This window comes from Thamnophis elegans, chromosome 17 (genome assembly GCF_009769535.1).
Source record: "Thamnophis elegans isolate rThaEle1 chromosome 17, rThaEle1.pri, whole genome shotgun sequence".
In the NCBI taxonomy this organism is placed as follows: Eukaryota; Metazoa; Chordata; class Lepidosauria; order Squamata; family Colubridae; genus Thamnophis; species Thamnophis elegans.
The window spans coordinates 8666767-8692375 of record NC_045557.1 but is presented as its reverse complement, the minus strand read 5'-3'; the positions used below and the strand labels follow the sequence as shown (position 1 = coordinate 8692375).

Sequence of the window (25609 nt, the reverse complement as noted above, 5' to 3'; positions counted from 1 at the left end):
TCGGAGGCAGAGAGGGGCCAGGGCCGTCTGACAGTTGTCAGCTGCCTTCGGAGTCAGACATCAGTGAGGCAGAAGAACAGCTGGAGGCTGTTGTCAGTGTGCGCATGCGCAGAGTTGCCGGATGAAGGGAAGAGCTAAAGAACAGGGGTCGACTTGGGAGGAAGGCCACAGATGGACGATGAATGGCCCCTCCCAGAGGAAATAAAAGAGGAGCAAAAGGGGAGTGGAGTTTGCAGGAGGCCATTAGTTCGCTTAATCGGTTCGTAACTCTCAGAGACTCCTGGCCAAGTTTTGCAGAGATCGGCCTGGCAGCTCTCCAAGTCAGGTAAAGTCTGTGACTGTAAATCCTCCCTCGAAGGACTTTGCTGGATATGAAGGAGCAGAATTCACTGTCAATTAATAAAAGGGTTTTGTGTTGGGACCAGGAATTTGCTTCAGGCTCTTGGGAAGCCTCGGTCGGAACAGACTCTTTGCAACATTTAGAAGTCCCCGGTCTCCTTTAGTGTGATTTATGGCCATCCACTTTATGGGCCTCGACGTACGACTACAACAGTTAGTTAGTTTCCTTTATTTGTATGCCGCCCTTTTACCTGGGGGGACTCAGGGTGGCTCACAATTCAGAAGGGTGGGGGGGGCAAGACAAAGCCCAACATTGCGTGGCCTAAGCGACACAGTTGTTTTGCCCCCCCATTTTGCCCCCTTACTTGCCACTTAACCATGTTAAGTTAGTTTAGTCTGTTATGGGACACCACTTGCCAGCAGCCCTGGTGTCACTGGGTCTGCCACTCTTTCTGCCCGCTGTCATAAGAGAAGGGGCCCCCAGTAGCCATGTTTGCGGGAGCAGCCTCCACAGGCCATTCAACATGGATGGCCGGTGCATGCCGGGCATGTGTCCCCCAGGACGTCTGCGAATGTGTTTAAATATTTTCGGGGGATTATTTTAGCGCTCCAAAAGCCCGATTGGGCTTATTATCGGGGAAACAGGGTAGCATTGTGATGTTCCCTAGTGGGTCATGAAACACCCCCAAGCTCAGAGAGCCGCACGACACCACCGTTCAACCCCGAGCTAAAGGTATTTCCCTCCACGACAGAGATAACCCACCCTGGATTTCGACGGCGGCCTCTTCCCACCCACCCCTCCAAAAAAAAGCTCCCGAGCAAATAAAACGGGTGAAGACACCAAAGTTAGCATTTTTTTTTATTACTGAATCAGGTTCTTGGTGGTGCTGCTTCCATAAAGTATTGTTAATTCCACCCCCAACGTAGAGATGGTTGTTTGAACTGTTTTCCCCCAATATTTTATTTGTACACAGTACTACAGACAAGCACAGAGCTACTATGGCAGTAGTAGTAAGGGGAGGGAGAGGAAGAGGAGGAGGTCATCACAGAGAGGAAAAGGGGGTGGGGGACCGCAGTTGCCATTCCACACTTTCTCGAAAAAAACGAACACGGCTACGAAGAACCATCATTATTATTATTTTTTTTAAAAAAATACACTTTTGTTTTTGTACACTTGGAAAAAAACGGACCGATTCTGGAAATTAGGGTCCTTGTTGATCCCAACCATTGGCTGCTTACCTCCATACGCCCCCAGACCTTTAGAGGAGGAGGTGGAGAACTGGAGGAAGCAGGTGGACCAAAGAAAACCAAGGAAGAGGACGAGGCATGGGACCCACACTCCATCTTTAGGAAGGTCGCCTTCAAGGGTTTGAAAGGTGGGGAGGGAGGAGGAGAAAGAGGGGAAGGAAGGAAAGTGGAAGGAGGGGGAGAGAAATAAGCTGTAGCCGTTTGGCAAATTTGAACAGCAGCCTACAAGCGGCTGCTGAGACAGGGAGAGAGAGAGAGACAGGGAGAGAGAGAGAAAGCACCAGGCAGGGAAGATGGGAAGGCAGGGAAAAATAATAATAATTGGAATGGAACTGAGGAAAAGGAGGAACCCCCCCCAAACCCCCAACAGTAGCATGGGGCCATTAACATGGAAGCTCCAGAGTCCACTGGCACGACAGGGGACCCGGGAAGGGGGGGAGGAGGGGGGGTCTCACACGGGCTTGCCCTCCAAGCTGATGACGCAGCTGGCCTCCCAGCTTTTCCGCTAGACTCTGGCGGTCTTTAATGTCTTCTAGGCCGTTTGCTTGCCATTCGTGCTGATCCCTGCGGGGAGAGCGAGGAAGGTGAGATTTGAGGGTGGTTGTCCCCACCTCCGGCCCCTAAGGCTGGGTCTAAGATTAGTTGGAATACAGCTGGAAGGGAGTTTGATCCTAGGTAGAGGCAGGTCTTTCTGTCTGGGCACGATGAGGATAGATCCGCAGAACAAACTCCTCATCGGCGACAGGAAGGGCATCGGGCCATTCAAACACTCTGCTAGCTCCATTCAGCTGCCCAGACTCCACCCCCGATGCAAGGAATTATGATGATGATACAGCTGGAAGGGACCTCGGAGGTCTTCTAGTCCCACCCCCCTGCTAAAGGCAGGATACCGGGACGAGCAATTTATTTTCCCAAGGGGCCGCGTGAGCAAACTGGGACTGTGGCAGAGCGCCACACCAATAGGGCTGAGATGGTATGTAGGCATCATGTATGCACACATACTAAATTATTTTTAAAAAAAATACCAGTGTTTTCCTAAAAGCAATCCATGCAGACCAGATAGATTAAATTATTAAAAAAAACAATTAGCAGTGCCCTTCATATACAAGTCATCCATGCAGACCAGATAGGGAGAGCTGTAGGGCTGCATGTAGCCTGGGGCCATAAAAATTCTTTTTTTTAAATTTTTTTAAGTAATTTTTTTTACTTTTAGTAAAAACTAAAGTACAGGTAGTCAAACTTATGACAGTTCATTGAGTGACCGTTCAGTTAGAACAGCAGTTTAAAAAAAGTGAGCAATGACCATATTTTTTTAAATACTTCCCTGTGATCAAAATTGAGGCGCTTGGCACCCGACTCGTATTTATGACAGTGGCCACGACCACCTTTCGTGAACCTCTGACAAACAGAGTCAATGGGGGAAAGCGACTCATTTAACAACCGGAGTTGCTAACTGAACAATGGCAGTGATTCAGTTAACCAGCTGGGGCAAGAGAGGTCGGAAGAGAGAGCCAAAGTCATTTCACCAATGTTACTTTGCTAACAGTTGGGCCCAATTGTGGTCGTAACTTGAGGAGTACCTGTGAACCATTGCAATGTCAGCCAGTGACGGACGGAGACAAGCCAAAGGGCCGGATTTGACCAGGGAGGCGTAAATACCCAGGTCTGCCTTATATACCGTTATGTCCAATCCCTCACTGGCTGCTGACCGCTTCCTTCTGCCCCCGCCCACCCCCCCCATAGCAGAGAACAGAATCCTGGCTGCAGAAAATATTTAAATGCTGGAAAAACAAAAACATTTTGATGTGCCCCCTTTTCCTACCATGTCACAACCCCCCCCCCGATATGTGCACTGGGAGATTGAACTGCTGGGGGAAAAGGGGAGACTGATGTACCCCAGAATCCCCCCACCAGAACTGAAGGAGCCAATCATAACTCATCTCCAACTTTTATAATTCCCCAGCATCTCCTTGATGCTGGAAAAAGGGGAAGTCCCCCGTTCAGACAGGTAGAAAAGGGGGGGGGGTGGTTGAAAAGACCCAAATTTGCTGTACAGCTAGTCCCCGACTACAACTGGGACCAGGAATTTCCATGACTAAGCAAGGCCGCTGCTAAACAAGCTGCGCCCGATTCTATGCTTCTTGCCACAGTGGTAACCCCCCCATGGCTGCAAAGTGAATTGCACAGTCGCTAAGCAAATCTGGCTTCAACCCACTTTGTCGGAATCCGCGGACAGCGATCTTGCAGCCTTGGGCCCACGTAACATTTGTAAATCAATTATAAACGCAGTGTGTGCCAAGCACCCGATTGCGCAATCGCATGATGGGATGAGAGGACTGGCACTTAAGTGACTTCAAGTGCCGGTGTCATTTCTGGACGGTCGCTAAGCGAATGGTTATAAGTCGAGGACTACTTGCAGTAGCAGTTCAACATAGGGTAGGGAGGAAAGTAAGACAGCTGAGGTGCTAGACGACCCTGAAGTTTTGGGAAGACAGCCGATTCAGAATTAGGTCTTTTTTCAGTTCTATCCAGAACCCTTTCTAAAATTAGGGGGTTTAAAAGTCCAGAGGGATCAACCCAATTTGGGATATTACAGGTATTCCTCGACTTAGGACCGCAATGGAGACCCCAATTTATGACATTTATTGAGCAAGCTCTGCCCCATTTTATGACTTTTCTTGCCGCCGTTAAGGGAAACGTCCGCATTTGTTAATAACACCAGTTGTTTAAGTGAACTTTGGCTTCCCCTTTGACTTGGCTTGTCCGAGGATCGCAAAAGGGGATCGCGGGACAAAATAGGAGTTCCTTTGCCAAGGGTCCAAATTTTTGATCAGGTGACCAAGGGAGGAAATGCAAATGTGTGAAAAAAAGGTCCAAAGGCACTTTTTTTTCAGTGCCACCGCAAACGGTCACTAAATGAACTGTTTGTACCCTTGAAGGCGACCTGTATTTCATTCAACTCGCTTTCCTATTTCGACCGGCAGGCGTTGAGCCTCCCTCCAGCCAATGGGAGCAGCAGAGAACTTTTCTCACACTGGGCATTCGTCAAGTAAGATGCCAAAATGACCAGGGAGGGATCGATTTGAGGGCAAGTCATGACTACGGGCATTCAGCTGGGTCATCCTGGGCCCCCAGCCAGAAGCCTGGTGGTACAAGCCCTGCCTCTACCTGTGCTGACACCTTGCAGCTCTCACCTGGAATTTCTTCTTGAGGGCATCCTTGGAGCTGGCGTAAATCATCTTGCTCTTTAAAGGAGCGCTCTCGGGCGCCCTGCAGGGAGAGAGAGAGAGAAAGAGAGCAGGTTTCACACACCGGGTATGTTACTGGCCTCCTCCCCACCACCATTACACAGCCAGTTTGCCATTTATTTATGCTACCCGCATCTCCCTACACGAGAATCGTGCCTGTAGTGATGCCACGGAAAAAGCAGGGTTTTCAAAAAGAAGCAGAGGTCATTCATTAATAATCCCCCAAAACAGCAATAACAATTAAGGACTTATATGCCACTTCATAGTGCTTTAAAGCCCTAAGTGGTTACAGAATCAGCCTCTTGCCTCAACAATCCAGGCCCCCAATTTTACAGACCCTCAGAAGGACAGAAGGTTGAGTCAATCTTGAGCTGGTCAGATTCAAACTCCTGGCAGTGGGCAGAATTTGGTTGCAATATTGCATTCTAACCACTGGGAAGGAAGGGCCAATAGCACATAGACTTATATACCACTTCACAGTGTTTTACAGCCCTCTCTAACCAGTTAAGTGTCAACATCTTGCCCCAGCAATCTCGGGTGCTCATTTACCCACCTCAGACAGGATGGAAGGCTGAAATCAACATAATTTGGTTCAGGATCAAAACTGCTGGCAGTCAGCAAGACTTAGCCTGCCATGCTACACTCTAAGAACTACGCCCCCATGGCTCAAACCGGAACAATTCTCAGAAGGAACCCTTCCACTATATCCTATATCACCCACTAACCCAGCAGAGCCTGCTGGGGAGTTGAGAAGCTTCCCCCATCAGGCCTCATACCTGCTGTCAAGGTGACGGGAGGCGCACCTTTAAAATTAAATTGCTTATAGGAAGGCTGGAGGACAGCAGGATGTGGTTGAGGACCTTCCCCTGCTTTTCAGGGAGGGCCCAACTGCAATGGACAAGCTACAAGCCAAGCCAGCCCCAGACCCCCTGTCTCCTGGTCCTCAATTATACAGATCATCCCAAGTTAATTATTGTTTTCTCGCCCCAGCTTAACACACTGGGAATGAAGCAGCCGTCTAGAAGTCTATTCCCCAGTTAGAGGTTGGGAGGGAGGGAGAGATCAGGCAGGATAAGGGGCTTCCTTCCTACAGTGATTGTTAAAGGGGGGGAGCTCAATCTCTCTCTCCACACACACACATTGTACCAATCTGGGAGGGGCCAGTCGTGGCCGTATCCCAACTCACTTGCTGATGGGAGGAAAATCACCTCCTTAATGGCACACAGCCAAGCAGCTTTGGTTACGGAAGGATGAAGCCAACAATTCAGACAAGAGGTGGTAAAAAGACGCCAGTCCTCACGCGCGCACACACCTCCAGCAAGGGGGCAGCCTAGGCAACTCATGCCTTTGAAAGCAGGCTTGGTTTAATGATCACCAGAAAAACTCCCGGAATAGTGGCAGAAAGAAGCTTGTTCTGATCAAGAGTAATTCAGCCTTTAGTCACTGAGAAAGGGGTCTTTAAAGAGGGGGGGGGGAAACATGGCAAGGAAGGAAGGACAAAGAGCAAGGAAGGGAGTAAAGAGGAAAGGGAAGAGAAAGGGAGAAAGGAAGGGAGTAGAGGAAGGAAGGAAGCATAAAGAGCAAGGAAGGGGGGAGGAAGTAAAGGAGATGGAGGGAGGGAGGAAAAAGAGCAAGGAAAGAGAAAGAGGGAGGGAGGAGAAAGAGCAAGCAAGGAAAGAAGAAACAGGAAGGAAGGAGAAAGATATAGAGGAAGGAAGAGAGCAAGGAAGGAGGAGGGAAGGGGGCCTCACCAGAAGAGGAAGACAAGGTCTTCCTTTTTGCTCTCCTTGGTTTCGTAGGTGGCGTCATAGAGGGCGTAGCGGCAGTCGCTGGGGGGCAGCATGGCGACGAAGTGCAGGTAGGGGTCATCGACGGTGTCTCCCAGGTCGCCCACCAGGATCTCCTTGCCGACCTCCAGGATGATCTTCTTCTTGTCCTCGCTCAGGCAGAAGATGACAGCCTTCTTGCGCTTCTTCTGCTCTTCCTGGGGGGCATGTTTGCGCACCTTCATGTCGTTGAACACTTGGATGACTTTGTCACAGACGGTGACCCCAGAGGCCTGAAAGGGGGGGGGAACAAGGGGAGAAACGCTCAGCAACGGCCCCCCAACACGATTGCCACAATCACAGGAAGTCCTCAATTTTCAACAATAGAGCCCAAAATTTATGCTGCTAAGTGGAGGCATTTATTAAGTGACCTCTGCCCCATTTACAACACCTGTTAAGTGAATCACTGCAAGTGTTAATGTTAAATAACCAACTCGGCTTTCCCTGTTGACTTTGCTCGTCAGAAGGTCGCAAAAGGGGGTCACTGCAACAGTCACAAATGCAAGTCAGGAGTCAAGCATCCCAATGTAAATCACATGACAGTGGGGATGCTGCAACTGTCATTAGTGTGAACAAAAAGTCCAAAGTCACTTTTTCCACTGTCGTTTCTAACCACGGTCACTAAACCAATTGTTGTAAGTCGAGGACAACCTGTACTGAATGCCCTAGTGCTGCTTCTCAACCTGAGCAACGGGTGGACTTCGACTCCCAGAATTCCCCAGGTTAGCCCTTCTTCCACCATCCCCCATGACTTATGACTAGTACAACCAAGGTGGCATCCCACAAACCATGTGATCAAAACTCAGGCCCTTGGCAACTGACTTGTACTTATGATGGTTGTGGCATGGGGGGGGGGGGTAGGTGGGTGGTGTCGCCTGATTGCCATTTGCAACCTTCCCGGCTGATTTCTGAGAAGCAATGGGGGAAGCCACATTCCCTTAAACACCTGTGGTGATTCACTTAATAACCACAGAGAGAAAGGTTATAAAATCAGATGTGACCCGCTTAAAAACCATCTTTGTTTAACAATGGAAATTCTAGCCTTAACTGTGATCCCAAGTCGGTGACCCCTGTACAAGATTATGACAGGTAAGAAAGGAGTGGGAGATTCCAGGCACATGCTAAGTTTTATTAGTCATCGTTTGTTAAATCAGGTTTGCCAATCACCAGATTCACATAATATGCTAAACTAGAAAGCACAGCTAAACAAATGAGTTGCCGGGATGCTCTACCCTATTTTTGCATGATATTCCAATATATATATATATTGGGGGGGGCCTGCCACAAAGAAGAGGGAGAGGGTCCACCTATTCTCCAAAGCGCAGGACAAGAAGCAATGGATGGAAACTAATCAAGGCAGAGAAGCAACTTAAGACTAAGGAAAAATTTTCTGAAAGCGAGGACAATTAATCAGTGGAACAACTTGCCACCAGAAGTTGTGGGTGCTCCATCATTGGAGGTTTTTACAAAAAGATTGGCAGCCATTTGTCTGGAACTGTGTAGGATCTCCTGCTTGAGGAGGGGGTTGGACTAGAAAACCTCCGAGGTCCCTTCTGATTCTGGTATATCAAGACAAGGAATAGATTGCCATAAAAGGCTGTACCCGCCCATCTCTGCAACCTCAGAGTGCAAACGCTGGCTGCAAAAAGGGAACTGAGCGAAGTCTCTCTGTAGAAGACTCATTTTCACACAACGTGTTGTTGGGCTGGGCTTTTAAAGCAGGATTGGGTTATTCGTTGTTTGGGCCAGGAGCCCAGCCAATTGCGACAACCAAGAAGCAAGAAAATAGGGTTTGTGGGTTTCGGCATTGCATGTCATGGCAGCTCTCCATCCCAGGGGGAATAAAATCGTGATTACAGAGGCCAGGGAAAGTTTGACGAGTCTGTTGAGGGGGGAAAAAACCAGCAGGATGAAAGGGACACCTTCTCCTCCAGCTGGCTGCATCAAAAGTCTCCAAGCTTTTCATTAAAAAGGAGGCCTTTCAGAAGGACGCCGGCTGAAAAGGAAGCTCCCACCCTCGCGAGAAGAGCCATCCGGAGGCAAACTCAAGCTCCGACCAAAGAAGGCAGGAGAGCAAGGCGTGGCACCAGCCCAGAGAGAGAGAGAAAAGAAGGGAAGCAAGGACTGCCTTTGGCAATCCCCTCTTCCAGATTTCCCTGGGAGGAATCGTAGCTGGGGAGGGGGGAAAAGTACAGGCCGAAAAGAGCAGGTGGCCTGAAGCTGCCAGATGGTGCTTGGGCTGCAGAAAGGGAAGTGGCGCCCTGCCGCAGAGAGAGGGGGAGGGGGGGAGGCTGCTGAACGGGTGGCTGCAAAGGAGAAATGTCGAGATGGAAGAAAAGAATTCAGGATGGCAGAGTTGGAAGGGGGGGGATTAACTAACCACAGAACAGAGGGTTGGAAGGGCCTTCGGAGGTCTTCCAATCCAACCCCTTACTCAACCCAGAAGAAGCATGGAAAGACAGAAAAATTTGGGGGGGGGGGGAAGATCGAGCAAAGGGAAAAGCTGGGAACCACCCTAAGGGGTCTTTTGGCAGGTGGGGGGGGGGCTTTCTGAAACAATAGTACAGGTAGATGGCAATTCCATACTCTTTGTTTTCCTAAATATACCCCCAACACAGATGGATATTCTGCATTTATTGTCTCTTCCCATATATGGATGTTGCGGTGATTCCCCATCGCTAGCGGAGAACTGGGGAAGGACTCTGGCGCTCACATCATAGCGAAGGGCTACGTCCCTCAATTGTGACTGGGCCTACAGTTCCCATCATCCCCTGACCAGAAAGAAGTCCCGAACGCAGCGGCCCATGTTCCTCTCCTGCCCCTCCATTGTACCGCACACAGCCCTTTAGTGGCGCAGCCGTGCAAAGACACACAAGGGCCCATCCTTCTCAGCCATGTGTGGCCGGGGATAATGAGCCCCTTGTCTTCCACCAGCCATCTTGAGGAAGGAGGCCAGTGAATCCCAGGGATGGAAGTGGGAAATGACTGTTGGAAGAAAGCACACACAGCACTTTTTTTTGGGGGGGGGGGTGTGAATGCACCCCCAAAAGCCACCAGATTGCCCAAAAGCTGGCTAACGTACTGGCCAAGTCGACAAAACCAGGCAAAAAAGAGAGGAGAGAGAAAAATGGGGGGGGGGGGAGAGAAATAGTAGATCCCTTTCTTCCCATTTGAAAAGACCAGGGGATGGAGGGGGGAATGAAGCCATCAAGAGGGTACACTGGGGGGTTCACAGTTTTTCTTGCTAATTGTGGGAGGGGGGGCAAGGCAAAAAAGGGTAAAAATAGGGTAACTTTGGGTCAGGAAATGAAAGCAAGCAGTAAATATGATTTTTTTTGGGGGGGGGGTCAGGTTTAGGGGGACTTTCCCCCCCGGGGAGGAGGGGAAAGATGATAGGGAAAGGTGGGGGAGAAAGATGGGGTTGCATTTTGGCTTCTCCCCATTGCCAGGAAGGCATTACCAAGAGCTTGGGGGGGGGAGGAGAGAAGGAATGGTTTTTTCTAAGGTGGAGGGGGGCACAGAGGAAGCCATGGGGATGCTTCCTCTCTTACATTTGGGGGAGGGAAGGAGACCCTCACCCCCAAATTGGAAAAAAAACATCTGAAACTGAGCTGAGGGGGGGAGAAAAGGCACTAAAGATGGAGGGGTGTGTGCACAAAGGCTATGAGGAAACTCCTATAGCGCTATAGGGGGGGGGAGGAGAAAGGAGACCCCCCACCTCCTAGAAACTGGGAGTCCTCAAAGGGGGGGGAGGAAAATGTTCCTTTTAAGGTGGGGGGGCACAGAGGATACTTTATGTCCCCTCATATTTGGGTGGAAGGAGACACCCCCCCAAAAAAGCAATTGAGGAGAAAAAGGGACGGAGGAAGAAGATGGGGGGGGAACAGAGACCCTTCAGCCCATTGACTTGCAGGGGGGGGGAAAGAAAGGAAGACCCCCCCACAGAAACTGGGAGGAGTCCTCAATGGGGAGGGGGGAGAAGGAATCATTCCAAGGTGGGGGGACACACAGAGGATAACTTCATTTCCCTCATATTTGGGGAGGAATCCCCCCAAATTGGGGAGAAAGGGCACTGAGGAACAAGATGGGGGGGCATAGAGACCCTTCAGCCCCCTTACTTGCGGGGGGGGAGGGAAACGAGACCCTCACACACACGAATTGGGAGGTGTCAATGAGGGAGAGGGGGGAAGGACTCGTTCTTTCTAACGTGGGGGCGGCACATAAAAATAGCCATGTCCCCTCATATTTGGGGGAAAACTCCCCAAAATTGGGGAGAAAAGGGGGGGGATAGCAATGATGCGGAAGAAGATGCGGGGAGGACAGACACCCTTCAGCCCTCTGACTTGCGGGAGAGGGAAAGAAATCTTAGCATTGCTTAAAAAAGATTTGACCCAGTCCACAAAATAGGCATGGCGTGAAAAGAACACTGTAAATAAAATGAATTTAATTTTTTAAAAAATGGGAGGAGAAGCAGCTCTTGAGGGGGGGGGGGAGAAAGGAGAAGCAGCTCTTGGGGAGGGGGGAGAAAGGAGAGGGGAAAAAAGGGAATATTGGGGGGTCTTGAGGAGAAAAAAGCCCCGAGAATGAAACGAAGGAGAAATACCTCAGCAAAACCAAAATAGGGACCCCCCCCACCTCACAGTGGGGCTGCAACGGCCTCCCCCCCCCCTCCGCCTCCCTGAGGAAGCCCCCACAAAATGGCGGCCGGGAGACAAGATGGCGGCCTAACGTGTGAGGAGGGGGGGTGCGTGTGTGGAGAGGGGGGGGCGAAGCGGCGAGCCTTACCATGGCGCCGGGCGGTTGAGGCGGCGGAGAGAAGGAAGAAGAGGAGGAGGAGATGCTTTTCGGAGGTCCGGGCTGAGGCGGCAGGCGCGTCTCTGTCGCCTAGTCAGCTCCGCGGCGGCTTCGACTGGCGGTGCACGACTGGCGAGGCCCGAAAGGAACTGCGGCCCCGCCCCGCCTTGGCCCTTCCGCTTTAAGGCACCACCCGAGGAGGAGCCGCTTCCGGCCCGGCGCCGCGGAGCCTGTCGGGAAAGCGAGTCCAATTCCCCCCCCCCCACACACACAGAGTCCCCTCCGCCTTGCTTCTTGTTGAATGGAGTTTTGGGCGGGGCAAAGGGAGCGCGTGCGGCCGCTCGTTGCCATAGCAACGGGAAGCCATTTCCCCCCCCTCCCTCTGGCCTTGTCATTCTCTTCATTCCCAGTCACACACACACAAAGGCCAATAATTATTATTTAAAAATAAAATCAATCATTCTATTAGTTCCGCCGGGGATCACTAAAAAACAAAATATGTCTTTTGTCCCGCGCCTCGTGGGCGCTTGAAAAAGCTCATAGGAAGTCCCGGGGCTATATGGGAAATGTAGTTTTTTTTAAGACACTGAAAAGGGAGGAAGAAGAGAAACTGGGGGAGAAAGCGATTTAATGAGATTTTTTTTTATTTTTTAAGGGGGGAAAGATGTCACTCGAGGCTTATTTTTGAAATTAAAAGACTTTCCCGATTATATGACAATTTAATTCCCAAATCTTCATGTAAGAGGCCCTGCTAAGCTTTTGCAGAACATAAGTGCTTCTTTTTCCCTTGCTAAATAATGCTTGATCTGATGCAAATCCAGCCTTACAGAAAAAAAAGGGGTGGAAATATTTTATTTTTCTCCCAGATCTTTGTTCACTTTTCCCCCCCAACTTGATTTTGCAAGAATACTAGGAATTAGAACACAAAAGGGGGGGGGAGGCAGTTTCAAAAATCATTTTTTTAGCTTTAACAGATTGACAGAGTCGGAAGGGACCTTGTAGGTCATCTAGTCCAACCCCCCCCTGCCCAAGCAGGAGACCCTACACCATTTCTGACAGAGGGCAGCCCAGTCTCTTCTTGAAAGCCTCCAGGGGTGAAGCTCCCACCACTTCTGAAGGCTTCCAGGTTGAGCTTCTGAACAGTGCAGGGCTTTTTGTACATAAGAAAGTTACTTATAAGTTACTTATTCTTTTCTTTATTTCGGCCTGAAAATCATTTCGTCAGGATTTGAGCCTAAAGCAATGTCTTCTCTGCTTCCAAAAGCGGAAGAGCCTTTTTATTTTTAACATTAAATGTCAAGGGAAAGAAAACCAGGTTGTCCTCAGCAGAGGGAAATATGCAAATGTAATAAAGGTTAGAAGGGAGGGAGGGAGGGCAGTAGGGAAGTCAGGATGGAGAGGAGAAAGGAGAGGAATAGGAAAGGCAGAAGAAGGGGGGAAGGATAAAGAGGAGAGAGAAAGAAGAGAAGGGAAAGAAGGTGGGAAGAAAAGAAGGAGAGGAGAAAGAGGAAAAACTGGGGAAGGAAGGAGGGAGGGAAGAGAAAGGGTCGTAAGAGAAAGAGGGAGGGAAAGAAATAGAGAAGATAGTTGAAAGGAAGGAGGAGGAGGAGTAAAGGGAGTTAAAGGAAGAGGAGGAAAGAGGCATGGGAAGGAGGAAAGTATTTGAAAGGAGTGGACCGAGGGAGAGAAAGGACGGGGAAGGAGGGAAAGGAAAAAAGAAAGGAGGAAGGCAGGGAGAAGGAGTAAGGGGGGAGGGAAAAAAGGAGGGAAAGTACCTACCTTGATGTTTATAATGATTGATATATGGGAATATCTCGAAATGTAGTTGTATTGTTTGTTACAAGTTATGGATGTTGTATTTCTTTTTACCAATAAAATCTTTAAAAAATTTTAAAAAAAAATGTCAAAAGGATGTCAGCTTTGATTGATCGGCTGATTGATTATATTTCCACCAGCAACCTCAAGAGACAAAACAACCCACTTAACAATTTTTATCGCTACCACAACTCCCACACTGCAGCAGCACCCGAAAAAACCAGTTTCTGCGCTGGCCCATCATTGCTTCAGAAGGAAAGCGCTAAGCTAATACTTAATCCAAATTAAATAGTTTTCTAGGCTGCCTCGCAGCGTAAATGAAAGAAAACAGCTGGGTTGGCAGAGGTGGGTGGGGGGTGGGGAAACCTTGATCAAGATAACCGTAACCAAAAGCATGATTTACAAAATGCATTTGTAGGTCTTTAGCAGTGAATGTTTTTGACTTACTCGGCCTTGACATACAATTGAGACCAAAATGTATGTGTCATTTGTTAACTGGATTCCCCCCTGTTTTACGGAGCAGGAGAGGTAGAAGACCTGGCTCACATCCTATTTGATTGTTGCTTGTATAAGGGGCTAAGAGATGGGTACCTTGGTCTATATACCAAACGAAGGACCTTTTGGGATCCCCATATCAAAACAACATATTTTACATGCAGCCAGAACCTGAAAATAATTTAACACAGCACAGTCCTTAAACAAAATAGTTCGGTTGAGATCTGCATACATGGGACTGATTGGAGTAGATTGTATGGGTGACACAGTTATGTCATTTTATTCTATTTTACATATTCATGCATTAAATTGTATCTTATCCTATAACTATTGTATTTACCCTACTCTTGTTTTAAATTGTTTGTAGGATTTTATTGGTGATACGTGTTTGAACCTCGTGCTTTGATGTGGCCAACAAGCTACAATCCAATTTAATCTGATCCCATTTTACAACCTTTCTTGCCACGGTTGCTAAGTGAATCACTGCAGGTGATCGGTTAAGTTGTTAAGTGAATCTGGCTTGCCTCATTGACTTTGCTTGTCAGAAGGTCACAAAAAGGGATCAAATCGATCCCGCGGTGTTGCCACCGTCATAAATGTGAGCCAGTTGCCAGGTGTCTTGAATTTTGATCACATGCCCATGGGACAGAGGTGGGTTCCTACCAGTTCGCATCTATTCGGTAGAACCAGTTCATCAAATCTACCGAACCAGTTAGAAGAGGTTCCACCAGTGGACCTGGAAAGCAGGCCACACCTACAGAAGAGGTTCCAACATTTTTTGAAACCCACCACTGCTCCAGGCCTTCCTGTCCTCTACCCTCCTCTGGAGTCCATTGAAGCTCAGGCCGACTGCTTCGGTGACTTCATCCAGCCACCTCCTTCTCTGCGTCCCCTTCTTCTTCTTCTGCCCTCCCCTTCCCAGCATGAGGCTCTTCTCCAGGAGTCCTTCTTCCTTCTCATCAGGTGGCCAAAGTCTTTGAGTTTCCTCTTCAGGATCTGGCCTTCTAAAGAGCAGCCAGGGTTGATCTCCTCTAGGACTGACCGGTTGGATGGCCTTGCAGTCCAAGGGACTCGCAGGATGGATAGATAGAAAGAGGGATAGATGGATAGATGGATATAGATAGATAGATAGATAGATAGATAGATAGAGAGAGATAGATGATAGATAGATAGATAATAGAGCGATAGATAGAGCGATAGATAGATAGGTAGGTAGGTAGGTAGGTAGGTAGGTAGTAGGTAGGTAGGTAGGTAGGTAGGCAGGCAGGCAGGCAGGCAGGCAGGCAGGCAGGCAGGCAGGCAGGTAGATAGGTAGGTAAACCCACCACTGCCATGGGGGTTGCTGGAGAGGTCGTAACTGTGAAAACGTCCTAACTTAGTGACTGTTTGGGACGCCGTTGTAACTTATGAATTGTCACTAAACGAACTGGCGGCGCACAAGGGCTCCTTGTACATTTTGGAGAGGGGGAAGACCAAAGCGGGAACTGGACTCTTAACAGTGACTGAGTATGATTCACCCTAAATTTGAAAAAAATAAAAAATAAAAATGAAAGGTAAATAATGCTAAACTGGACCAGAGCAAGCAAGTTCCACCGGATTTCCTAAAGATGAATAATGGGTGAAAAGCCAAGAAGATTGCCCCAATGACAAGCATTGATCAGAATCCAGTAGAGGCAACTAAACCAGCTCTCCAGCTCACTATTGCTGCAGAGGAGAAAGTTGAAAGATATGGAAATAAAGACCGTAGCTTTGCAGTTTTAAACCCTTCTGCAAAATCCCCGCAGCCGGCCAAAAGAAGAGGGGGAAAAAAACAGAGAGAGAGAAATAGAATTACTAGATTTTAACACACCCACAAAATCTGTTGTTACCTAAGGCTGGCTTTTCCCAATCATAGAATAGGAAGAGCAGACTACAGAAGAGTTGGAAGGGACCTTCTAGGTCATCTAGTCCAACCCCCTGCCCAATCAGGAGACCCTACACCATTTCTGACAGATGGCAGTCCGGTCTCTCTTGAAAGCTTCCAGGGATGAAGCTCCCACAACTTCTGAAGGCAAGTTGTGGGTTGATGGTTCTCCCTGTCAGGAAATTCCTCCTTGTTTCCAGGTTGAATCTCTCCTTGTCTCCAGTTTCCATCCATTCTTCCTTCTCTGGCTGTCAGGTGCCTTGGGAAATAGCTTCACCTCCTCCTCTCTGTGGCAGCCCCTCAAATGTTGGAAGATGCTCTCCTGTCTCCCTTGGTCCTTCTCTTCCCTAGACCAGCCATGCCCAGTTTCCTGCAACCGTTCATCATATTTTATTTTGGAAAAAGAAAGCAACAGGCATTCTTTGAGAGAGGGAGGGAGGAGGGAGGGAGGGAGAGAGAGAGAGAGAAGGCACTCATAAATATATGCCCTTTTTAGGTGGGGGAAATTGACAGAGAACGAGTTCTAGTTTGCCAGCAGGAAAACTGCCCAGCTTAAAAGAGCGTGAAGCAGAAACAAGCATACCCTTAAATGTTTTGATTGTGGCTCTGCCCGAATTCACAAAAAAAAAAACCACTTAACATCCATCCAGCAGCATCCTTCTGTTGGAGTTCCCTTAGTTACTTATCTTTTTCCTCCTTTGACGCTCCACCATTCTTTGAACCAAGACAGAAGAGAGTGGGGGGAGCATCGAAGATGGGGCTTTTGACCAAGATCTCCCTGTGCTTTTAACCTGGTTTGAGGCTCAGCCGGCCAAGGGCTAAAACTTTGCAGGGTTTCAATCCTGGTCCTTTTGAGCTGTTATTGCAAAGCTTGGTTCCTTGATGGTTCAGGCTGTACTGTGAAACCAGGAAGTGGGGTAATTCAGGAACCAAGTTAAGGTACTTGAGCTCTGCTGTGCAATCATTTATTTCCTAAGCGATGGCCTCTGCACAGTTTAGGAGTCTGGGGTTTTCCATACGTTTTATGCCTTCTTTTCTTCTCCCCCTCTCCTCTCTGTTCTCTCTCTTCTCTACACTTTTCTCTCTTCTTTTCTTTCTCCTCTTCCTTCTTTCCATTTCCTCCCACGATCTTTCCTTTCCTTCTCCTTCTCTTCCCTTCCTCCTCTTTTTCTCTTCCCTTCCTGTCTTTTCCCTTCCTCCTGTCCTTTTCCCTTCCTTCTCCTGTCTTTTTCCCTCCCCTTCCTCCTATCTTTTCCCCTCCCCTTCTTCCTGTCTGTTGCTCTTCCCTTCCTGTCTTTTTCCCTTCCTTTCCTCCTGTCTTTTTTCCTTCCCTTCCTCCTGTCTTTTTCCCTTCCCTTCCTCCTATCTTTTTCCCTTCCTTTCCTCCTGTCTTTTTCCCTTCCCTTCCTCCTATCTTTTCCCTTCCTTTCCTCCTGTCTTTTCCCTTCCCTTCCTCCTGTCCTTTTCCTTCCCTTCCACTTTTTCCCTTTTTCTTCTTCCCTCTATCTTTTCCCTTTTCCTGTCCTCCCTTCCTTCTCTGTCCCTTTTCCCTTCCCTTCCTGTTGTCTTTTCCCCTTCCTTTCCTCCTGTCCTTTGCTCTTCCCTTCCTGTCTTTTCTTCCTTTCCTCCTGTCTTTTTCCCTTCCCTTCCTCCTGTCCTTTTCCCTTCCTTCCTGTTCTTTTCCCCTTCCTTTCCTCCTGTCCTTTGTCTTCCCTTCCTTTCTTTTTCCCTTCCTTTCCTCCTGTCTTTTCCTTCCCTTTCCTCCTGTCCTTTTCCCTTCCCTTCCTGTTGTCTTTTCCCCCTTCCTTTCCCTTCCTCCTTTTTTTTTCCCCCCTTTCCCTTCCTTTCCTCTTATCCTTTTCCATTCACTTCCTCCTGTCTTTTTCCCTCCCTTTCCTCTTGTCTTTTTCCCTTCTTCCTCCTGTTTTTTTTCCCTTCCCGCATTTCATTCAACCTGCTCCTATTCTCCCTTCCCCCCATGCTTCCTTTGTTTCAGCAGCCTGTATTTTCAAGGGGAAGCATTTAGAGGTTGGGGATTTTGCCACAGGTAAACAATTTGCAACTCTTCTGGAAGAGGAGAAATCAACCTTCCCCCATCTTCTTGCACACTTCCCCAAGGTTGAGCACAAAGGAGAGAGGGGGGGGAGAGGAGGGGGAGAGAGGGATGCATCCTGCAATTAATTTTTAATTTGCTGCTGCACAAAGAAAGAAGGGAGGGGGTAGAGTGGGTGGAAGGAAGCCCTGATCCCCTTCCCCTTTAACCATCACTGCAGTCTTCCCCATGGAGAAATTAGTTAGCATCCCTGCTCTTCCCACGTTGGCTCACGGAATCCGAACACAGAATAGAAATCAAATACTGTATGTTTTTCTTTTTAAAAAGCAGAATTCTGACTGTCCCAAAGGGGGAGAAATAGCACCGCTTTATACCAGCCAGGCGTGGAATGCTGCGTCCAGTTCTGGTCACCATGATAGGAGGACAATTTTTCCCCCAATGCCATCCCTCTGCTAAACAACGAATCCCCACAACACTGTCAAATTATCTACTAAGATTGTATTACTATTATTCTTCTCTTCCTTCCTAGTACCTCTCTCTTCCCACTTATGACTATAACCGTGTTGCTTCTATCTTTCCATTTTATATTGCTTTATTTGTTTCCTAGTAAAATTTGATTGCTTGTTAGCAACCTATGAATATCACGGTTGTATCTCATGATTCTTGATGAATATATTTTATTTTTCTTTATGTACACTGAGAGCATCTGCACCAAAGACAAATTCCTTGTGTGTCCAATCACACTTGGCCAATAAAGAATTCTATTCTATTCTATTCTATTCTATTCTATTTTCATTCCATTCCTCTTTGACTCTGATCTCTTCTCTTCTCCTCTTCTCTCTCTCCTCTATTCCATCCCATTATCTATTTCATCTGTTGTGTTCTATTCTATTCTAGTATTATATTGTATTGAATTGTATTCTACCTTCTATTATATTGATACTGATAGTTCCCTGATTGCTAATTTGTACCCTATGACTATCATTAAGTATTGTACCTTATGATTCTTGATGAATGTATTGTATTTTATTTTTCTTTTACGTACACTGAGAGCATCTGCACCAAAGAAAAATTCCTTGTGTGTCCAGTCACCTTGGCCAATAAAGAATTCTATTTTCTATTCTATTCTATTCTATATTATTTCATTCCATTCCTCTTCGACTCTGTATCTCTTTCTTCTCCTTTTCTATCCTCCTCTATTCCATTCCATTATCTAGTATCGTGTTCTGCTCTATTCTATTCTATTCTATTCTATTCTATTCTAGTATTGTATTCTACCTTCTATTCTATTTATATTGATACTGATAGTTTCCTGATTGCTAATTTGTACCCTATGACTATCATTAAGTATTGTACCTTATGATTCTTGATGAATGTATTTTTTTTCGTTTGTACATGAGAGCATCTGCACCAAAGACAAATTCCTTGTCTGTCCAATCACACTTGGCCAATGAAAAATTATATTCTATTCTATATTCTGTTCTGTTCTGTTCTATTCTACCTATTCTATTTTCTATTCTATTCTATATTATTCTGTTCTATTCTATTCTATTCTACAAAAAAGATGTTGAGACTCTCTGGAAAGAGTGCAGAGAAGATCAACCAAGATGATTAGGGAGCTGGAAGCTAAAATATAAATAAAATAAAAGAATGAGGGGGCCTTGGTGCTCTCTGAGCTTGCTGGTTTCTTTCATTATCCTAACCAGGTAAAACCATCACCGCACTTATGATATTATTTAGTTAGGGCGGGCACTGATAATGCTACCAAGTTGGGTCAAGAGATGTCCTCAATAAAACAAGCAAGCTCAGAGAGCCGCCAAGGACCCCCTCATTCCAACCCTGAGCTACAAATCTCAGAAGAAGTTGCCTTCGGAAGTTGCGGGAGCTTCATCCTGGAGGCTTTCAAGAAGAGACTGGATTGCCATCGAAGAGCAGCCGAGATGGGGCACGAGGGGGAGAGGGGTCAGATTAGGAGAACCTCCATTGCTAGGAACAGTGGATGTTAGAAGAAAGAGTTTGTTGCTCCATAAAATTTGGAGGGGGTGGGGAGTTCGATCCTAGGTAGAGGCAGATGTAGGTCTCCTGCCTGGGCGGGGGGTTGGACTAGATGACCTACAAGGTCCCTTCCGACTCTGTTAATCTGTTAAAGAGGACTAGCCGTATGAAGTTCCTTTTTCTCTGACTGACAGCTGGAGGGCGTGTTCAGCCTCCCCATCGTGCCCGTAGCAACTCTACCCAACTGGCCAAGCATCCAAAGGTGTCCCATGTGCAAACCTTGGGCATGTGGGGTAAAGCCAGCCCCGTTGTGGGCCGATGAATTGCCCCATTGTGCGCCGCAGCGAAACGGAGGCGTTCGGCGAGCTGCCTTGTGCCTTTGTGAGAAAGGGTACTTTTGTGTGGAGAAAGGCAGAAGGAACTTTTTAATTTCTCCTTCCATTCGTTCCTTGATTCGGGCACCCCATCGCGCATGCCCGCGAAGGTGTTTCTCAGTGAGAATCTTGCGGCTCGCTCAGCCTTTTCCTTCCCGAAACACCGCTAAAAATAAAAATAGAACAAACAGACGCCACCGACGAAGGAGCTGAACAAAATAAGAAAATCAAAACACACGCCCAGCACTTTTCGGTTAAAAGTGTGTTGGGTTTTCTGGTGGTGCTGGATTATTTCATACGGATCTCTTCCACCAGCCCTCTCTCTCTCTCTCTCTCTCTGTTTCTCTCTGTGTGTCTCTCTGTCTTTCTGTTTCTCTCTCTCTCTCTCTCTCTGTCTCTCTCTGTTTCTCTCTCTGTCTCTGTTTCTCTCCGCTTCTCTGTTTCTCTCTCTCTCTGTTTCTCTCTCTCTCTGTCTCTCTCTCTTTCTCTCTGTCTCTCTGTGTTTCTCTCTGTCTCTCTGTGTCTCTCTGTTTCTCTCTCTGTGTCTCTGTTTCTATCTATCTGTTTCTACCTCTCTGACTCTGTCTCTATCTCTCTGTTTCTATCTCTCTGTCTCTCTCTGTTTCTCTCTCTCTCTCTGTTTCTTTCTCTGTGTGTCTCTCTCTGTTTCTCTCTCTCTGTCTCTCTGTCTGTTGCAAAAATGCAAGTTTTCCCCCCTCACTGCCGAGCCATAAAGAAGGAGGGTATCTCTTTGATAAGTTTCCAGCCCCCTCCTGCAAAATGGGAATTCAGTTTCCATTCTTGTACAAAAGCAACACAACTCTTTTGAGTTGTGAGTCTCAAGCATCACACACACACACACACACACCTCACACACCCCCCCCCCAGGCTGCTTCATTTATTCCCTGCCCTATCCTAACTCCCTAAATTGTAGGCGCCCCATCACTGGAAGTTTATTAAGAATAGACTAGACAGCATAGGGTTTCCTGCTTGAGCAGGGGGCTGGACTAGAAGACCTCCAAGGTGCCTTCCAGCTCTATTCTGATTCCTTGGATGCTCAATAGGCAGGAAGGTGTTGTGGAGGCTGGGTTCACACAATATGCTCAACTCTTAACTTGCTCTTTCTCTGTTCAAATGCTCTTATTGACACGCCAGCCGGATTTCCATTCCCCTCCCCCACTTCTTCGCACTCTTCCTCAATGCAGTTGTGCAAAAGCAGGCTTGGAGAGAATGTATGGAAGGGTGAAAGGAAGGGGGCAGAAAAAAAGAGAGGGATGGAGAAAAAGAGTGAGTGAGTGAGTGAGAAAGAGAGAGGAAAAGAGAAAAAGAAAGACAGAGAGAGGGGGAGAGACAGAGAATGAGAGAAAAAGAGACACAGACAGACAAAAAGGAAGGGAATGAGAAAGAGACAATGATAAAGAGAGGAAGAGAGACAGGCAGAAAGAGAATGAGAGAGAGAAAGAGAAAGAAAGAGATGAGAGAGAGAAAAGAGAAAGAAAGAGAATGAGATGTGAGAAAGAGAAAAAGAGAGTGAGAGAATAAAAGAAAAAGAGAGTGAGAGAATAAGAAAGAGAAAAAGAGACGGTGAAAGAGAGGGAGAGATAAAATGAGAAAGAGAGTGGCAGAGTAATAGAGAGAACGAGAGAGACAGAGAAAGAAAGGGAATGAGAGAAAGAATGAGAGACAGAAAGAATGAGTGAGTGAGTGAAAAAGAGAGAGAGGAGAGAGAGGAGAAAGAGACAGAGAGGAAAAGGAGGGGGAGAGAGTCAGAAAGAGAAAAAGAAAGGGAATGAGAGAGAAAAAGAGAGGCAGAGACAGAAAGGGAATGAGAGATTGAGTGAAAAGAGAGAGAAAAGAGGGGGAGAAGAGAGACAGAGAAAAAGAGGGAGAGAGACAGAATGAGAGAGACAGAAAGGGAATGAGAGAGAGAAAGAGAGAGGCAGAAAGAAAAAAGAAAGGGAATGAGAAAGAGAGAAAAAGAGAGAGAAATGAGAAAGTCAGAAAGAGAAGAGACAGGAGAAAGAGAAGGAGAAAGAGAGAGAGGGGGGGAGAGGGGGCTTGTGCAACGGGCACGCGGCTGCTTGCAACGCGGAGAGCGGGCAGGCGAAGCGGGGAACCGCTCAGCCCAGCCGGGCCAAGGCGGCTGAAGCGCCGGAGCGGAAAACAAAGCGGGGCCGGGCGAGGAGAGCCGCGCGCCCGCCTCCCCCTCCTTCCTTTCCGCGAGGCTGCGAAGCGAGTCCAATAAGGTGTGATCGAGCCCCGTCAGCGACCTCCTTTCCCGCAGCCCGATTTGCCTTATATGGGCATTTGGAGCGAGGGCGCGGAGGAGGCGCAGCGCCTGGCACACGGGCGCCCTCCGGCCGCCTCGCCCGGGTACCGCAGTCGGGAGGGCGGGCAGCGCACGGGGCGGAGCTGCAAAAGGAAGGGAGAGTGGGTGGAGGGAGAAGATGGATGGGTGGATGGACAAGGAGGGATGAGGAGAAGAATGGATGGAGAGAGGGAGGGAGATGGAGGGAGGGAGAGAGGATGGAGGGAGGGAGAAATGGATGGACGGAGAGAGGAGGAAGATGATGGATGGGTGGATGGATGGTGGACAGGGAGGGAGAGAGGATGAAGGGAAGGAGAAATGGATGGATGGAGAGAGGAGAGGGAGATGGATGGATGGATGGACAGAGAGGGATGGAGGGATGGAGAGAGGAATGAAGGGAGGGAGAAATAGATGGATGGAGAGAGGGAGGAAGATGATGGTGGGTGGGTGGGTGGTGGGTGGACAGAGAGGGATGGAGATTGGGATGAAGGGAAGGAGAAATGGATGGATGGGGAGAGGAGGAGATGGATGGATGGACAGGGAGGGAGGGAGGGATGAGGGAAGAAGAAATGAATGGGTGGAGAGGGAAGGAGATGATGGATGGACAGAGAGGGATGGAGGGATGGAGAGGGGATGAAGGGAAGGAGAAATGGATGGATGGAGAGAGGGAGGAGGGAGAGGATGGATGTATGTACAGGGAGGGAGAGAGGGATGAAGAAGGAGAATGAATGGATGGAGAGGAGGGAGATGGATGGATGGATGGATGGACAGAGAGGAAGGGAGATGGATGGATGGACAGATGGAGGGATGGACAGAGGGATGAAGGGAAGAAATGGATTGGAGAGAGGGATTGATGAGAGATGGAGGGTGATGTATGGATGGATGGACAGAGAGAGAGGGATGGATGGATGGATGGAGACGGAGGAGGGAGAGGAGGGAGGGATGCCACTTTAAGTGGGCAGGACTTCAACTCCCAGAATCCCTAGCCATGCTTTAAGATGGGTGGAGTTCAAACTGCTTAACCTGATTCACTTAACAATTGCTGGGAACCGAGGCACAAAAAGTTATAAAATGGGGCACGACTTATTAACAGCCTTGCAAAGATTCCCTTAGACACACACACACACCCAGACACTGGAGGTTTCTAAGAAGAGATCGGACAGCCATTTGTATGGAACAATTTAGGGTTTCCTGTGCTTGAGCAGGGGGCTGGACTAGAAGACTCTGAGGTCCCTTCCAACCTGTTTCTGATCCCCAGCCACAGGCCATGTGGGGCCCAGGCTGATAAAACTCAAAACTTGAAAGGAAACCTGCAGAAGTTAAAACCTGTCCCCCCATGAAATCATCTTTCCAAGCAGCCTCCATGTTTCCTGTGTTTTTTTCCCCCACCTGGAATTGAACTCAGAAGACGTTTCTTCCAACACTACATAACGAAGATCTCCCTCCTTCAGGTAGAGCCACAACAGGAAACCCAAAGCTCTTTCATGACATCATCACCCAGCAAGAATCAACCAAGCCTGGGACTCAGGACATTGCCCCTGCAATGACCCCGTGGGAGCCCGACAACCAATCAGAATGCAAGCTCAAATTCAAAAGCCCGGAAAGGGCATAAAACTGAGACACTCTCAGCATCTTTCCCCGTTTTTTTTCTCTCTCTCTCCACCCAACACCGTTCAAGCCGTGTGATCCTGTCCTGCCCACCATTAAACCATCTTTCCAAGCAGCCCCATGTTTCCCGTGTCGAACTGAACCCAGAAGGGCATTTCTTCCATTCTTTGCTTCCATAAACCCGTCCATCTTTTCAAGCAGATTTTCATTCTTTCCTCCTTGGGAGTTTTCCTTTTCCTCTTTGCTCGATGTAACCCCCTTCCCCCCCCCTCCCCCCCCCCCGCCACCCCCCAAAAAATCATTTCCAGGGTTAAGCAGATTAAACACCACGGAAGCAAGGATGCCAGGAGACCACGATAAACGTGATTTCTGGCAACGCCCTCCCACAAAACCTTTAAACCTTAGTCACTGCCCAAACCGATGAAAAGGTGTTTTTTTTTTTAAACAAGACAGATTCAAATCAAAACAGGGCGAGAAGGCCAAATATGGGGAAATTCTACAAATGTTGGGCGTGGCTGTGAAAGAGTTAAAAGCAGGAAGGAGGGGGGAAAAAACAGGGGGTGCCCCTCCTTTCCTTGTGTCAGTCAACAAAGGTTTAGTTTTCTTAACGTTAATTCCAGGCTGTGGCTTTAAATGCCAGCCTTTTCTCCCAAAGTACAAATTGGCAGAGCTTAAGGCATTAAATCAGATCAAAGGCAGAAGACTAACATGCGGCTTCGGTAAACAGTGGGAGAATTAGTTTAAAAAGCTGGTTAAAGCCTAACTAATCCATAGCGCGAAAGCCGGAAGAGTGGAAATGCTTGGAATAATATTTCTTTCTAACTGGATACCTGTGCTCTGCTACAAAATTATGTGATCGGGCTTGATAAATCAACACTTACAGCTTGAAAATGAATGAGTAGTTACGATCGGTCTGTCCTCTCCCCTTCTCTCCCTCAGGCTGGCCCCATTGATCCTCTCCTATCCCCTTCTCTCCCTCAGGCTTGCCCCACAGAGGCCTCTCCTATCTTATCCCCTTCTCTCCCTCAGTCTAACTCCTTAGCATCAGAATGTTTTTCAGGTGGGAAGGGGGAGTAGAGTATTTAAACTGTCAGCCGTCAGGCTGGTTGAGTCACGAACTGGCCACGCCAATTCAAGTGGCAGTTGGAACAGAGTTCTTTTCAGGTGGGGAGGGGGAGTAGAATGTCTTCACTCCTTAGCACCAGAGCGTGTTAATCATAACATAAGAAATGCGAATGATCTGGTGGTCATTTTGAAAAATCCTTTCTTAGCGAGAAGCTGCTACGTGCCAAATTTCACATTTGTAGGCTTTACGGTTCTGGAGATTTCGTGATGATGCGTGAGTGGTATTTGGCTTTTATATATATGGATTTGTGATTTCTTCAGTGAAAAGGACCTTTCAGCAGGTGATGGGAAAGAGACCTCTGTGCTGAAAAGCAGGGTATAAATAGATTTGCTATTATTATAAACAGGAACAAGCAGCTACGCTTTTAAGCAGGGTAAGAAGCTTAGCTAGAGACCAAGCCACCTCTCCAAAAAACTTCTGATTCTATCAAACAGTTACTACTTGTTGTCCAGAATATGGCTAATTCTGTGACAAATA

The 25609-nt window shown here is 47.9% G+C and overlaps 1 protein-coding gene across 1 annotated transcript; it reads right to left on the bottom strand.

Annotated features, from left to right (window-relative positions):
- Positions 1 to 1723: 1723 nt before the first annotated feature.
- Positions 1724 to 11631, bottom strand: CFL1 (cofilin 1). The gene is given in 6 exon segments (XM_032234147.1): positions 1724 to 2074; positions 2076 to 2144; positions 2199 to 2207; positions 4782 to 4857; positions 6587 to 6894; positions 11447 to 11631. Coding segments are annotated over 6 exon segments (501 nt in total). The 5' UTR covers positions 11450 to 11631; the 3' UTR covers positions 1724 to 2038.
- Between the last annotated feature and the right edge of the window lie 13978 nt (positions 11632 to 25609).